This window comes from Olea europaea, chromosome 11, assembly GCF_002742605.1.
Source record: "Olea europaea var. sylvestris chromosome 11, O_europaea_v1, whole genome shotgun sequence".
Taxonomy (NCBI): Eukaryota; Viridiplantae; Streptophyta; class Magnoliopsida; order Lamiales; family Oleaceae; genus Olea; species Olea europaea.
Genome location: NC_036247.1, coordinates 5,704,130 through 5,720,120, shown reverse-complemented (window position 1 = coordinate 5,720,120; position 15,991 = coordinate 5,704,130). Strand labels below are relative to the sequence as shown.

Genomic DNA, 15,991 nt, shown 5'->3' with positions numbered 1-15,991 from the left:
TGCTTAAAACAAGTATTATGATGCTGGATTTTATATTATTTAATGCTTGTATTTGGCTCCCTCGTCATGCCCTGTGTAGGGGACTGTATCAGCAACCGTTGAACTACAAACCCATATACCAGAAGGGGGAAGATTGGAGAAAGAACGTTTAAATAAATGAAGAGTTCCCTCAAAATTTTAAGAATCAATTTCCAACCACAGTTTCAGGAATTAAAGCACTAACAACTCACGCCCTTCTACTCATGGTTCCACAGTCCAGCAAACTGGTTTTGTGACTCAAACTTCACAGCCATTTATGAATTATGTTAAAATTTAAAGCAACAAAGTGAACTCCAATTTTCAAATTCATATCAAAAGTATACTGCAACAAATGGAAAAAGGCCCAGAGAAAGGAGCAATTATACTTCTGATGCTTGGTCAGGTCATGATACAAATTAGAAAAAGTTCACATGAGCAGGGGCTGGGCCAAGAATTTAATTTAGTGGGCGCACGGCTTTAAGTATATTCAATTGTTCTTTATGGGTTTTCATACTTTGATATAATCGCATAATGGCCTCATTATTACTACCATCATGGATACATTTGAAATTATGCTCTTCCATTTGATCTCTAACATCAATATTATAATCTATAATCAAAATTCTTAGTCCAGTATTTGAAAGAAGTTGTGCAACATTCTTCACTGATTGATTTATTTACACCATTTTATTCCATAGGAAACAGAAATTTTATTTTGAAATATGTTTGAGTAATTGTTGCGTATTGAATCCAACAAACAAAAAATTAGACATCATTTTGAAATAAATTTAAAAATTAAACGATTTAAGCTACATAAAAGATGCAACAAAAATTCTTGAAATGTTAATCATCGCACATCAAAAGAACAATTATTATAAGTTGAAAGTAAAACTGGTTAACCCAAATATTGATAAAAAAAAAAAATGAACCACGCATGATATAATAGAAAAAACAAAATAATAAAATTACAAGGTGCTAGAAGGAAATAAACAGAACTTTTTGGAGTTCAGGCAGTTTGACAGGAGAAGAAATGGCTACTTTATGTATTTTATGACTCAAAGTTCAGTGGGGGCAGTGTTCATGAGAATGCAAGAACGTGTCAAAATAAGAAATGTTATTTCCATTGGGGAATGACCTATTTTGATACTTTTGAAGAGAGAGCCAAAATTTCCATTGTAATGTAGCTTTTCATTTAATTCAAACTAATCACCATCCAGGTGCTAGAATTTTATGTTGCATTCAGCAAATTAGCATTATGAGCAAGCCATCTCTGACTCTCCAAAAGGGGCGAATTTTCCAAAGGATCATTGCAAATATGTCGAAGCATCTTCATGACTTCATTTATTATTGATGAGTTTCATATGGACCTTGGAGACAACCAAAAACTTCAAACGTGATGATGGATGGTTCTTTTCCTTTCTAATATTTTAAGAAACCCCCTGTTTGGAACACATTGAAGACCATGTCTGTATCCAAAGCTAGTTGGACGGACAAGATCAAAGACAAATTACATAAAACAAGATGAAGTAAAAGAAAGGAGACTGCATCAAATGTTTGATTTAATAAACACTATATATCGACTGGTGCTTGGGAATCAATTTAACTTTTTCCTTATCATTCTTGAGAAAATTTATTAACGAAAACTAATCCTGCAGTTCGGACACACTAATGGGGAAGATTGCAACATAAATCTTGAATGAGAACAAGATAATACTTGACAGTAAGCTTCAAAGAATTGAAAAAAAATGACAAGTAACTTCCAGAAAAGATCAAAATAGAGAGATCTCTGAGTATTGGATAAGTGAAAATTCCATTCACCTACAAAATTGCTCTTAATATTCATCAATGTCAGCAACAGTGACAACTCCATAGTTAATAATTGCAAAAGATTTAAATTTAGACCACATGCCATCAAGAATTTTTGTGCAAATTTTTTATTTTTACTGTTAGCAGGTATAAAAATGTTAATCTCTACTGTGAAAAATAAGAAAAATTCTTCCAAAATTCAAAAAGCAGCTTGTTTGATTTACGAGAAGATCTTCACAACAAATATATTTTCATTATATTCCCTAGTACATCACATCTAAAATGGATAAATCCTCAATGAAAGTCAATATATTTCATTTGAGTCGATTGAACCACTGAACAATAAATCAATGAATAAAAATGCCCCTCTACTTATCCAATTCATGTTCTTCTAGCATTCACTCTAAGCACCGTCAAATAAAATATGCTGTACCAAGCTGGATTTTGAATATTCTCAAAATAATAATTCTTACTATACATTTCAATTTAGCTTGCTAAATAATAAAATTATAAAAAGACAGAAAAAATTGTGTACCGGTTCTCATCTGACTGGGGAAGTATCGACAGGAACTTTCCGGGCACAGTTAAAGCAGCCCACATGCATAGCACTAACCCTGCAATCAACTCCATCACCACCTGCAATAACTCAAATCCTAGACCCATGAACAAACACAGACAAACACCAAAACCAAATACAAATACAATTATGCATAACAATGAGGACAGGAATTGAGAATTACACTGCAGGGAGGACCAGAGAACTGCTCATCAGTGATCTTCAGCAAGGACCTGTCTGCGAAATTTGAAAATTGAAAAAAAGAAAAAAAAATAGAGAGAGAGAGAGAGAGAGAATTAAATAATTAACTTATAATTAGATCAATCCCAACAACTGTGGCGAATTGATGAGACGAGGTTACACTGGATAGTGGAGTAGGCTGCGTGTGAGAGAATCAGAATTCCGAGAATACCGACGATGAAACCTGCGCCCATGGTTCCTCTGCGTAGAGAAAAATAGTAGATCGGTGGCCGGCGAGGGGGAGCTGTGTTTTAACCAATTAAACTTCTCGTAACAAGGAGATTTGACGAGTAACTAATTATGGTACTACTTATATAAAAAATGTAACCCAATATTTTCTGTTACAGAAAATTTTCCCAAATAAAGTTTGGTATTGGTTTTTGATTAAAAATAAAATAAAATAAAATAAAATAATAATAAATGAATAATTGTGATTGGTTATATTTTGGTAGCATGGCAAAATGTTTCGCGCCCACCCGTCGCTAAGAAATCGGGACGCGGACAGAAAATATGGAAGTCTAGATTCTTACATTTTATTCATTTTGATATTTCAAAATTTAAATTGTATTTTAAAATAAAAATAATAAATAAACGAGAGAAAAAATGATTATATTTTAATCTACATCCCATCTCCCAGAAATCTCTAGCGGGGTGAAGGACAAGAAGGGGCATCTGTCCACTCTATCTTGGGAAATACATGGAAATAGCCTAAAGAAAATAGTCATTTTGGAAAAATGACCTTTGGACAATTTACATGCCCAAAATACCCCTCATTTAAATATTACATAATAAGTCACTATAAGATATAAATTTTCTAATTTAGTCCTTAAAATTAAATATTACTTGAATTTTGATAATTTTTGATTTATATGAATTTTTTAATTTATTTGATTAATGATTTTTGTTCACTCTAAGTAGCCCCTTAATTGTGGTATCAGAGTCATAGAGATCATGAGGAAACCCATAAATAATAGATTATCTGGAAAAATAAAAATCTTTAGATTCAAATTAACACTTAGATTTTATATAAATTTAATAAATAACAGATTAATTATTGTAAAGCTAAAAGAATATTTAGATTATACATCTTTATAATAATTAATATATAAATATTTATATTTATATCTTGATAAAAGCATAGAGATCATGAAAATTAAAATAAGAAAAATAGATAATTATTATAAATTAGAAGAAGGAAGGGGAAGTTATATATTTTTAAAACATGTTCATAATAAACTAAAAATAATGACACTAACAATAATTAAATAATTATCTAGGGAAATAAATGAACAAATATTAGAAAAATTAATAATAGAAACAATAAAAGATATATATACGTATGAAAAAATTATTAATATATTTGAAGATGAAGAAATTAATTTATATTACAAAAAGAAGTGTGAGTATAAGTGATAATACAAATTTAAAATTAAATAAATTACTTATAAAAACGAAAAAAATACAAGAAGAAATAAGAAACATAATGTTAATACCAGAAGGAATAAGAGTATCAAATAAAAGACAATTAATAAAACTAAAATGTGAAAGATTAAGAATTGAGAGTTAATATTTTAGTATAATAAAAGAAGATTTAATAGATGATCCAGATATAGCCAACAGAAGATTTAGAAAAATAATAAATAAAAAAGAAGATAAAAGATGTAAATTAACTTATATGTTAGAAAGATGATTTTAATATGTCAATAAATGAATATATGGAATAATTAAAGTCATTAATAAAAATATTAATAAATGATATATAAGATTTAAAAAATGAAGCAAAAGAAACAAGAAATGATATAAATATATTAAAATTGAAATTAGAGAATTAAAAGAAAATAATAAAAATAAAGAAAAGAAAATAGATAAAAAATTAATAGAAAAAAAATGATTCGAATAGGAAAGAAATATATTGAGAAAAAGAATGTAATAATAGAAACAAGAAGTATGGATGATGAATTTAGAAAAATATATTGCCAAAAATATTAGAAAAAGAAGAATCTAGAGAAAAAATATTAGGAAAATTAAAAATAGAAGAAAAAGAAGATAAAGATGAATGAGAAATTAGACTTACTTATAGAAAATTTTGATCAATTAAGTTTAAGTAATATAAGTGAATACTAAGTTTTAATGAATATTGGATGAGTGCATAATCCAATAGGAACTTCTAAACAATAATTATAAGATCTAGATGAAAGTTATGCACCTACATATAATAAAACATATAGACAATTTTATGATAAAGTAAGAAATAGACAACCACCTAAAGGAAATAAATATAGATGTATGTTTGAATTAAATGATAATTATGATAAACCTATTAAACATGGAGGAATAAAATTAGATCTAAATTGCAAAATATATACTAAAAAAGTCTTATTAACTTGGACAGATTCAATGATATTATTATTTCTATATAATAAAGATGACACATAGGAAAATACTGAAATGAGATTATATTTCTTAATTGCATCCTTTGAAAGATATGTTAGAAATTGGTGGGAAGGAATAAGTAATGATACAAAAACATTAATAAAAAGAAATGTACAAACAAAAATAATAAAATCAGATAGACAAGGTATAGAAAAGCTGGTAGAATATATTGTAGATGAATTTTTAGGAGAAAAATGGCTAAGAAATGCTGAAAGAGAAGAAATAAGAGAAAAAGATAATGCAAGAATTAAACTAATAAATTTAACAATATGTGATATGTGTAAAATCAAAGAATATACTTGTGAATTTAGAAATTATTATTATGTTCAATCTTATAGTAATGAGAACTAAGAAGTATACCAAGATATATATTATAATAAATTACCAGGATCATAGGGAATATATTTTAAAATAGAATTTGAAAAATATGTTAAGAATAATATTGTAATACCTAGGACTCTAGGCTCAAGAATAAAATTTTTATTTGAGAGACTAGCATATATATGTCAACTGAGACAATTAATGAAAAAATCAGGAAAATTAACTAGAATATGTTGTAAAGATATGGAAAATCCTATACAGTGAAGAGGTAATCCTGAAAGAAGTGTTAATAAAAGAAAATACAAAAATTAAAAATTAAAAAAATTTAGAAAATTTAATAAAAAATATATAAAAACTAGAAGAATATATTATAAAAGAAAAAATATCTCATATGGTCAACAGAAAAAATAAAAGTTATGAGAAAAATAAATGTCAATATAAATGTTGGAATTGTGGAGAGATAGGTCATATAAGTCCTGATTGTAATAAAAATAAAGTTAAAATATTATAAAAAGAATATTTTGAAATAAAAGATGAATTAAGTGAAATATCAGATATTGAAAAATATTATAACCAATAAGTTTATATAAGTGAAATAGAAGATGATGAATCAGAGTTTGAATAAGGAAATAGAAAGTAATAATATAATTATACAAGAATATGAAGGAATAGAATGATATGGATTAAAAGTAATGATAACAATAAATTTACAAAAGTGCAAAAAATATCTTTAGATTTAAAAATAAGGAAATATGAAGTCTTAGATAGAATTTCAAAAAGAAATGATAGCAATAAATGGATATCACAAAATAGAAAAAACTATAGATATAAGAACAACGTATTGACAACATAAATTAAATCTTTTAACAAAAAATATGGTTGAGGAACTATTAACAAATGTCAGTAAAAGATAAAGTGAAAAAATTCAATATGTTTATTTAGCAAGAATACAAATAATATTTAAATCATTATTCAGATAAGGGATAGACTCACCCTTAACTATAACCTTACATGATGGAAAAATAATAAATTTAAAAGATAGCCATTTAGGAATAATATGAGGAATATGGCATATCAAAAAATAATGTTTATATGTTACTCAAAATATTATGCATCATTAAAAAATAGAAACTTCAATGAAGTTTTAGGATTGCATTTTAAATTGCATAAAGATTATATCATGCAACTAGGTGATCAAATTATGATTATAGAATATAGAGTTTTATACACATTTACCAATTCTAATTATGGAAACATTTATTCCAATAAACCTTATATTGAAATATATAAAGAATGTAAGGATATTAGCAAAATAATATAACCAAATAAACAAAAAAGTTTAATTCCAGAAGAATATGAATTTAGTATAACAAGAAATAAACCTGAAATAATATAATTAAATGAAAAAGAACGTTCTAATAATATAACATTTAAGGATAAAAATTAATCAAAAGATCAAAAAGTCTTAGAATACCTAATAAAAACCAGTTAGAAGAATTTAATAACATAAAAGAAGTAAAACTATATAAGAATGCTGAAAATATGAAAATAGAAGAAGAATATTATAATGAAAGAAAAAATATAAACAGACCAAATATATTAATAGATACAGGGGTTAGTGAATGTCATATAACTTCAATCAGAAATAAATGATTAATAACTTATAAAACTGATCCATATAGATATGTAAATTTTGATGGACATGTACATATTACAGATTTAGAAGTTAAGGTACCAATAAAAATAGGAGGAATAGATCTTTTAGCACCGTGTTATATAGATAAATGCATGGATATAAATTCCAATATACTTTTAAAAATGAGTTTTTTTAATGGATTAGAAGATTATAGTATAAAAAAAGAAGGATTATATATAGTTCATAATGGACAAACTATATTATATAAAAAGAACTAAATAAATAATCATATAAGTTTTTCATTAGCTGTATATATACAAATCACTCTTATAGAAATAAATATAATCGCTTTAATAGATACATAAAGAGATATAACAATATTTAAAAGTTTTTTAATAAAATTATGGAATAATAATAGCAATATAAAAATAACTGAGGTCACTGGAGAAAGTACCCAGATAATTAATAGTACCAATAAAGTTAGTATAATTTTTAGAAGTAAACAAGTTACAATAAATAAAATTAATAAATACTATAAATTAGAATGTGATATATTATTAGGAAATGACTTTATACAAAAATTTAAATATTATAAGCAAAATAATTATATGATAATGTTATAAACACCTTGTGAACATGTATTAAAAATTCAAAGAGAATTTAGACCTTATAGAGTTCAACCAGTAAGCGTGGTGATAAATGAGAGAAAAAAATCAATAATATTTAGTAAAATAAAATAAAAAAGAATATTGTATAAAAAAAAAGTTTTGAAAATAGGAATAGAAATAAGTATAGAAAAAATTATTGAACAATTAGAAAAAATTTATTCAGAAAATTCATTGTTATTTTGAAAACCACATCACCTTAAAACCAAAATAAAATTGATAGAAAATATATTAATAAGAGTCATATCAATGATGTGTATTATAGAAGACACATAAGAATTCAAAAATCAGATAAAAAAATTGTTAGAATAGAAACTTATTAGACCTAACAATGGACCTCGTAGTAGTCCAGCCTTTATGGTTATAAAACATTCTGAACATGTCAGAGGAAAGGCTAGAACGGTTATAAATTATAAATAATTAAATAAATATACTAAATTTGATGGATATTTTTTACTAAATAAAGAAGTTTTAATAAACCTTGTAAAAGGAAAACAATATTATTCTAAATTTTATTGTAAATCAAGATTTTGGCAAATAAAAATGGAAAAAAATAGTATACAATATACTGAATTTAGTACACATCGAGAAAAATATGAATGGTTAGTAATGTCATTTGAATTAAAAAATTCAACACAAATATATCAGAGAAAAATGGATAATATATTTAAAAAGTTTAATGAATTTCTAATTGTTTATATAGATGATATATTGATATGTTCTAACAATAAAGATGAACATAGGAGTCATTTAATACAATTCATAAACGAATGTAAAAAAGAATGAATTGTACTTTTTAAAAAGAAATCTATAATAGAAAAATAAGAGATAGATTTTCTTGGATTATCAATAAATAAAAGAGGAATAAAATTATAGACTCATATATCAAAAAAGATAGAAAGTTTTTTTTAGATAAATTAGAATCCAAAGAACAAATACAAAATTTTTTAGGATGTTTAAATTACGTAGAAGGTTTTATTAGAAACCTTTCTTAAAAAAAAGCATAAAATACAAATTTTACTTAAAAAAATAAATACTAAAAGATGGAATGAAGAACATACAGAAATAGTTAAGGCATTAAAAGAATAATGTAAAAATTTATCAAAATTTGGATTACCAGATGAAAAAGATAATTTGATTGTTAATACTGATGTCTCGGATAAATATTGGACAGCAATATTAAAAACAGATTTAAATAAAATTTGTAGATATTCAAGTGAAATTTTTAATCAAGCATGAATAAATTATCCACTCATGAGAAATAATTATTAGCAATTATTAGAGGAATAAAAAAAATTTCATTATTTTTGTTATCCAGGAAATTTATTATCGAAATTGATAATTCTCAAGTTGCAGGATTAGTCAGAAATAAATTATCATCGGAACCTCAATACAAAAGGCTCCATAGATGACAAACTTATTTAGCATTTTATAATTTTGATATAATTCATATTAAAGGAGTTAATAATTTTCTTACAGATTTTATTAGCAGAAATATAGAATTTGCTGATGGATAAAGCTAAGATCATGAATTTATACCAATCTATCCTACATATCCAAAAAAGGACAGATTTTTTTAAAGAAGAATCTGAAGACATAAATACTGGAGCAACACAGATCTCAGAGATGCTCAACTCCAATATAAAAATATTGTTGAATATTACTACTGAGCATCATAAAGAGCTATAGAACTCAAAAATCAAGTAGATGCTATTGCAGCACAATTAAAAGATATATTGTCTGAGAGACAGATATACCAAAGAGTTCGAAAATGAGTTTTCCTAATCAATACCAAACAGGGACAGCTGGAAGCAGCAGTGGACCCAGACATGATAATATACTAACTGATAAAAAAGCATATTCCATTTCAGTATCATCAACCAAAAAAGTAATAATACATGGAGATAAAAGAGATTCCAAAACAATCAGTATCATAGACCGGGAAGATAAAGTCCCTTTAGATCCAAAAGAAGAAAATATGCTGAAATAGTCAAAATTGCTTATAAGATAAAAATGAGTGATTCATATTTTATCTCTCCGAAAAATAATGTTTATCCCAAAATAACAGCTATGGACGGAGGAGACCCTTCATTTATAAAAATTATGGCAGACTATGGATTATAGATTTGATATATCCAGGAAAATATTTGATAGAAATTTCGAAATTTGATGATATATTCATAACAGAAGTATCCAGATTTACTAAGGGACGAAGAATATATTTTAAATTTTACTCAATAAGTCTTGAATATGATGAAATTGTTTACTATCGAGTTGAACGCATAATCTCAATTGGATATGTTGCAGCCAATTTCCAAATAGATATGATGGAAAATGATGGAAAAATTCCAATAGTAACAAAATCATGGATCAGGCATAGAAGAGCACTTGGAAATAAAGCCATATACAACATTGCCAAAAATTTGTTTGACAAAAAATTCTCATGCTTGTGCCAATATGAAAACTAGATGCTGGTATCAAATCAAGGACATGGAAAATAAAAAATACTAAAGGATTATATTACAAGGTTTGAAATACATCAATTTTCAGGATGTCCCACCACTATAAAAGAATCTTGCCAGCTAAAGGAGTGTCTCAATTGCATGTGAAAGAAGAAGATAATAATAGAGCACCTTTGACAAAGCTATACGGGGGACAATAATACAACTGCATGTAAAGATATAGAAGATAAAAAAAATGTTCCTTGGATAAAAAGTTGAAGAAAAATGTGAAGATGTAGGCCCAAGGAGAAAAATAATATAAAGGCAAGTGTGCATTTACTGATGTATTCAATGATGTAATATGATCTCATATACTTGTCTAAATAGAGGCATTGTAATAGATAGAAATCATCTTGAAATCTAAAATTGTAACCAATATCCACTCCTAAGCCATCTTTAGTTTGAAAAACTAGTTTTTTCTGGAAATCCTTGCATACCAAATAGAAATATTGTAAAAGTTTTGATAGAAATAAAATTTCAATATTTTGATATCAATATGAGTTTCTAAATCTTTATTTTCATTGATTTTTGAAAGATCTAATAGAAAGTTTTCTTCTTATTTTAGTAAAAAGAGAGTTTTTCTTTAACAGAAGTCTAGAATTTTATTCTTCAAAATTGATACAGTGAAGGCAAGAAGTTAAAATAGTAAAGATTTCGTGAAGGCAGGAGGCCGTGAAAGGAAGCAATTTACATATTCAAAGCTCAAAGGTCACTCGGTTCTAAAAATAAATATCCAGATCAAAACTAAGGTACAACTATTAAATTATTGCTGAAATTAGAACGAGTCTTTTTAGAACTTCAAGAATCAAATGGGTTAATTGCAGGATTTGATGATTATAAATGCCAGGACATACAATTAAATGATTAGATAATTTATTAGAAAAAAATGTTAGAAGTCATAGAAAATATGTATTCTCAATTAAAAAATATGGATGCATCTTCTGAAGAATATAATATATTAAATAATAAATGTAAACAATATATTACAGATTATTTCAATTTATTAGATCATAGAATGAAATTATATTCAAATATTCAAAACAGAGAAAATAGAAGATAAAATATTTAAAAGATTAAGATATATGTTGCAATATAGAAAAGATAATTTCATTAAGGCCAATATAGACTTTTCCATGAAAAGAAATAGCGAGAAGCCAAATAGAAAAATCTCCCCTCCATCTTAGACCTTGACATATTTGAAACAATCTTTAGTATTTATAGTCATCATTTTTGTACGACAAATTAATAAAAGTGAATTTATAAATACTATTTACTTATTCATTGTTTATTTTTATTAATTTATAAACTAAATCGTGTATAATTTCTTCTCAAATGGTTAATTGTCACGCACTCACAACGTGTTTCCAAAATGCTCCTCAACAAGACCAAAATAAACAGTGTACATCCCTAAAGGTCACAACTGAAAATTAAAGGAATTTTGAAGGGGAAAAGCAAATAGTTCATAGTTGTGGGCCTTTGGATGTAATTTATGTAGGAAGTCAGAGGAAAAAGATAAAAATTTATTTATACACAGGAGCTATCCAGCGGAAACGAACCTTCTTTTGAGAGGGACGCAGTGGCGGATCCAGCAAGTGGCGAGCTCCCGCGACGGCCGCGCTAGATCGAGCTTTTTTTTTTTTTTTTTTTTTGTAGCAATAGATTACAGTTTTATATTATATTACTGGTAAGTCATCCTATCGTTAAATATATCCTGTAGCACACTTGGCTATAGTTGAAAAGGTGTATAGCCCAAGTCCTAGGTTCAAATTCCCTTTTTGACAAATTTATTGTGTAATATTTTAATACTACTTCTTTTGCCAAAATTCAATAGGTAGGGGGACCAATTCGAACTCATGACCTATTGATAGAGCTATTGTTAACTTGACCATGATGAACCCGTGCTATTCCTTCAATTGTAAAAGATTGTAATTGTAAAAGGTTTGGACCCGTGCTCTTCCTTCAAATTATTTAAAACTTGGTCAAAATGTCATTCGGTGAGTACAACTAAATTTATAATAATATTATATATGTTTAATTTGAACAAAATAATTATTATATTTAAATTTTAGGCCTTGTTTGATTCTCGTTCTTTTCAAAATATATTTTTTCTTTTATTTTCATCCACAAATTTTTTAATAAAATAATATTACACACAAATTTAAAACTTTTTTATTTTTATTTTTAACAATAGATTTTCCATCAAATCAATATTTCAAAATGTATTTTTTGCAAAAAAAATTGACATCAAACAGGTTCTTAATATTTCGTTGCTGTCGACAATTGACGGCTGCCCGTGCTGGCACAGTATCGATACTGAATTCGCCCCTGGAGGGAGGACAAGTCCTTAATTTCCCATTACTACCTTTTGTTGAGGAAGAGAAACAACACTGGTGCTACCAATTAATATTCATGAAAAATGAGTCAAATTCTGAATTTTCTCCAAGGACATCTGTTTCACAATTTCGGTGCTCAAAATTCTGGGCTTTCCCCGACGCTGCTACCCCTTAAATCATGTTTTCCAAACCGAAAACGTGTTCGGATTTTTTTACTGCAAGGTTGGTTTTTACCGTTTTTAACATCCCATTCTTGAATATTTCCATTTCTGTAACCAAATTTGAAAGTACTCGTCATGTGAAATTCTTGTTGATTGTTTGTACAGTTAACAGTAAGCTGGTTAATCACATTGAGCAGTCACTTCCAGATAATAAGGTAAATACGTTCTTTCTGGTTCAGATTTTGTTTTTCACTTCCTTAATTTTAATGCATTCATTTTTCTATGGGTTGAGAATTGAATTCTTGTTATAAATACTCATTGGGTAAAAGAATGAACTGGTTTGAACCAAACTAAGAAAAGGATTGAACTGGAAATAATTTGGGAAATAATGCTTGGCATTCTATCGAGTAAAATTTACATCAATTATCAGGCTAATAGGAAAATCAATGGAAATGAATATTGATAGACCTCTTCAAGGAGGACAAACAATTAGTAAATATATGTTATGATTTTTTCCCCCTTAGCTTCTTGTCACTCGATAAAGAAAATAGAAGGGACCTTTTGTACTTGAAAATTTTTCAGTATTCTGAAGACTACTTTTTCTATGATATAATTGAAAGTTGATGCTGGTTATGCATGATTATTATATTGGCTATTCTGTTAATTCTAATTTGACCCAAAGTGGATCACTTTTAGGCTGAGGCTTGTGATAGAGATGAATTGTATTCCTTTCCTCATGTACAAACTCTTTCAAAGTTCCCAAAGGAGGAACTTTTCAGAAAAGTTGTCATGGTCAGATTTGATTCGAGCATTCTGCTTCTGGGAAAGAAGGAATATCAGTCTCCACCAGCCAGTGCACTATCCACCATTAAGTACTTGCACAAAGCTGGTGCTAAAGTAATTCTAGTTGGTAGTTGGAGCTGGGATAACAATTTAAGGCTTTCTTCAGCAGAATCTGCTGCTGGTGATATTCTTGCTTCTGATTTATGAAGCTGCTTTTCACATTTTATTTTTTGGAATTAAATCTTGATTTCTCTTTCTGATGCTCTAAGTCCCGTGCTTCAGAATTTCTATCATCAATGCTCAAACTCAAAGTAGTTCCGATGAAATTAGTTTCACGAAGCACGCATTCTCAGATGGAATATGGAGAGAATTCTGATGTCCTTCTGCTAGAGAATCTCTCTGAGATTAAAATGGAACTAGCCAATTGTTCAAAGTTTGCCAAAGAACTTGCATCTGGTGTTGATATATTTGTTAATGATGCATTTTCTCAATCTCATAAAGTTCTTGCTTCAACGGTCGGTGTTGCTTGCTTCTGCTCTGCCTGCATTGCTGGATTTTACTTTGAGGAAGGCTTGTATCAACTAAAAAAGATCACCAGGACCACCAACAGACCTTATGTTGCTATAGTATCCATCTAGTCCCTACGCTCTAGAAATTATGCTTTGAATTATCGGGGGATATTTGTTTTGCTGATCTCTCACAATAAAACTTCAATTTCCTATGCAGATAGGCGGACGTAACCTAGCTGGCAAAGCAGCTGCCTTGCGATTTTTAGCATCTAAATGTGATGCTTTAGTCTTTGTAGGCAGTATGGCCTTTCAAATAATGCATGCCATGGGAGTACCGGTTCCTGTTAAATTGGTGGAACTTGGAGCACTCAAAGAAGCTGTCAGTATAGTAGAGTCTGCAAATTCTAGGAATGTACCTATTGTGTTACCAAAAGATTTTTGGTGTATGAACGATGTTTTTCCTGAGCAACTGGAGATATTTTCCATAGATTCTATGCTTGATGGTAAAGTCACAATTTATAAACCCTGAGCCTGCAATAGTCTTTCAGTTTAAGATTTTTCGAGTTTTAGAATGCTCATCATGATGGATTATGAAAGCATTGTGTACCCTAATGCTTGATAAATTTCAAAATTTTGGCAATCACCATTTTGGATAATGAAGTGTTTAATATTTGTTTATTCTCCAATTCCATTCCTTTCAGGTTGGCGACCTGTTGATCTCGGACCATTGTCCTTACAAAAAATCATCCCTTTGCTTTCAAAATGCAAGGTGCTTATCTAGTTCTTAAAATATCATCACTTCTTGAATATAGAATATGATGTGTCTGGCAAATCGAAGAGTGATTAATAGCACCAGATTTGCTAAGTAATAAAGTTGAAAATAGAAATTAATTAGCTACATGGAAGAAAAAAAATGCAAGATAAAATTGTGAACTGATAGGTATGACATTTACACGTGATTAAGTAGTGCCATGGGCTAGCTGTCCTATTGCCTTTCTGAGGTGCTTTTAGTACTCAAAAAGAAAGGCTGGTCTTCGCATGAGCAAGGAGGAACTAGAACACTACACATCGCCAGAATTTTTATTCCTTTTGTTGTTTTTAATATTCCCTGCACAATTATTAACCTTTCCTTCCTTTTGAATATAGAGGTGCTGTATTTTTACATATACGTATAAAGGGATAATTAAGTACTTATCTATCCTAATATGGATTTTCAGTGGATGAGCTCTAGTTGAGTACTCACCTGCGTGTTGTTTTTCATTTGGAATGAAAAGTGGAATGAAATTGCATACTTTTTCCTGCTTATGCTGTGTTCTGCTGACTTCATTACTATATCTATTCGTTTTTACTATTTTTTTTCTTTTTGATTTTCCAGAAAATATTGTGCATCGGTCCCTTGAAATTCAGCTCCTCAAGACAGGAAGAAGTTGGAGTATCTAAATTGGCAGAGGTGCTTAATAGTCTAACTCAAAGCACTTGCGACGTAACTTTTGTTGGGAAAATGGAATTTGGGGGATTATTGAGAAAATCAACCTCTGTTTCAGTGGATAATTTCGTCAAAAATACTTCAGTTGTGTGGGAATTTCTCAAAGGAAAAAGGCTTCCCGGGCTTATGGCATTGGATAGAGTATGCCTTCTAAATTCCAGCTTTTAAAGTCTTCTATTAATGAATTACAACCATTCTCAAATAATGGAGACTGGGTATTTACTCATTTGTTGCTAATAAATTAAGGATCCGTTTGATTGCAAAGATGGAATTTGGGTGGAAAGAAAACGAATTTCAAAGAACTGAATTGCTTAAAAATTGTTTTTCTGAGAATTGTAAATTATTGTGTTTGATTGGTTTAATTTTCCACGTGAAAATGTTGAAATAAAAGTGTTTTTTGTGTTCGTTTGACTTTATTTTACATGAAAATTGTTAATTAAAGGGATATAGTTTACTAGTATTGGGGATGAAATTTGTTTCCATTGCCCAAAAAAAAAAAAAAAAAAAAAAAAATAATAAAAACCCTTTTTTTTTTTGGGGTTT

At 28.3% G+C, this 15,991-nt stretch overlaps 2 protein-coding genes across 8 annotated transcripts in view; one reads left to right on the top strand and one right to left on the bottom strand.

Moving 5' to 3' along the window:
* Positions 1-2,250: 2,250 nt before the first annotated feature.
* On the bottom strand, positions 2,251-2,968 carry LOC111403116 (membrane magnesium transporter-like). Its single transcript, XM_023031503.1, has 3 exons — positions 2,742-2,968; positions 2,565-2,617; positions 2,251-2,460 (listed from the first exon to the last, which is right to left on the bottom strand). The coding sequence occupies exons 1-3, from the start codon at positions 2,812-2,814 to the stop codon at positions 2,332-2,334; spliced, it is 255 nt and encodes an 84-aa protein (XP_022887271.1). The 5' UTR covers positions 2,815-2,968; the 3' UTR covers positions 2,251-2,331.
* Positions 2,969-12,453: 9,485 nt separating this feature from the next.
* Positions 12,454-15,991, top strand: part of LOC111403114 (phosphoglycerate kinase-like) — a 6,258-nt gene continuing 2,720 nt past the window's right edge. For 3 of the 7 annotated variants that reach the window (XR_002704410.1, XM_023031501.1, XM_023031500.1), the window contains exons 1-8: positions 12,454-12,731; positions 12,836-12,885; positions 13,367-13,634; positions 13,736-14,079; positions 14,180-14,465; positions 14,664-14,731; positions 15,338-15,412; positions 15,507-15,589. Coding sequence is in view for 6 of the 7 variants with exons in the window: in XM_023031501.1 (XP_022887269.1) it covers positions 12,593-12,731; positions 12,836-12,885; positions 13,367-13,634; positions 13,736-14,079; positions 14,180-14,465; positions 14,664-14,731; positions 15,338-15,412; positions 15,507-15,589 (1,313 nt within the window). In the remaining variant the exon portion in view is untranslated. Of the gene's footprint in view, positions 12,732-12,835; positions 12,886-13,352; positions 13,635-13,735; positions 14,080-14,179; positions 14,466-14,663; positions 14,732-15,337; positions 15,590-15,991 lie in introns of those variants that run through there. The other 4 variants (XM_023031499.1, XM_023031497.1, XM_023031498.1 and 1 more) reach the window with 2 other exon arrangements.

Coding starts and splice junctions, on each gene's coding strand:
- LOC111403116 (XM_023031503.1), bottom strand. CDS start 2,814: ATGGGCGCAGGTTTCATCGTCGGTATTCTCGGAATTCTGATTCTCTCA. Junction 2,618..2,741: donor AGCCTACTCCACTATCCAGT/GTAACCTCGTCT, acceptor CAAATTTCGCAG/ACAGGTCCTTGCTGAAGATC. Junction 2,461..2,564: donor TCTCTGGTCCTCCCTGCAGT/GTAATTCTCAAT, acceptor GAGTTATTGCAG/GTGGTGATGGAGTTGATTGC.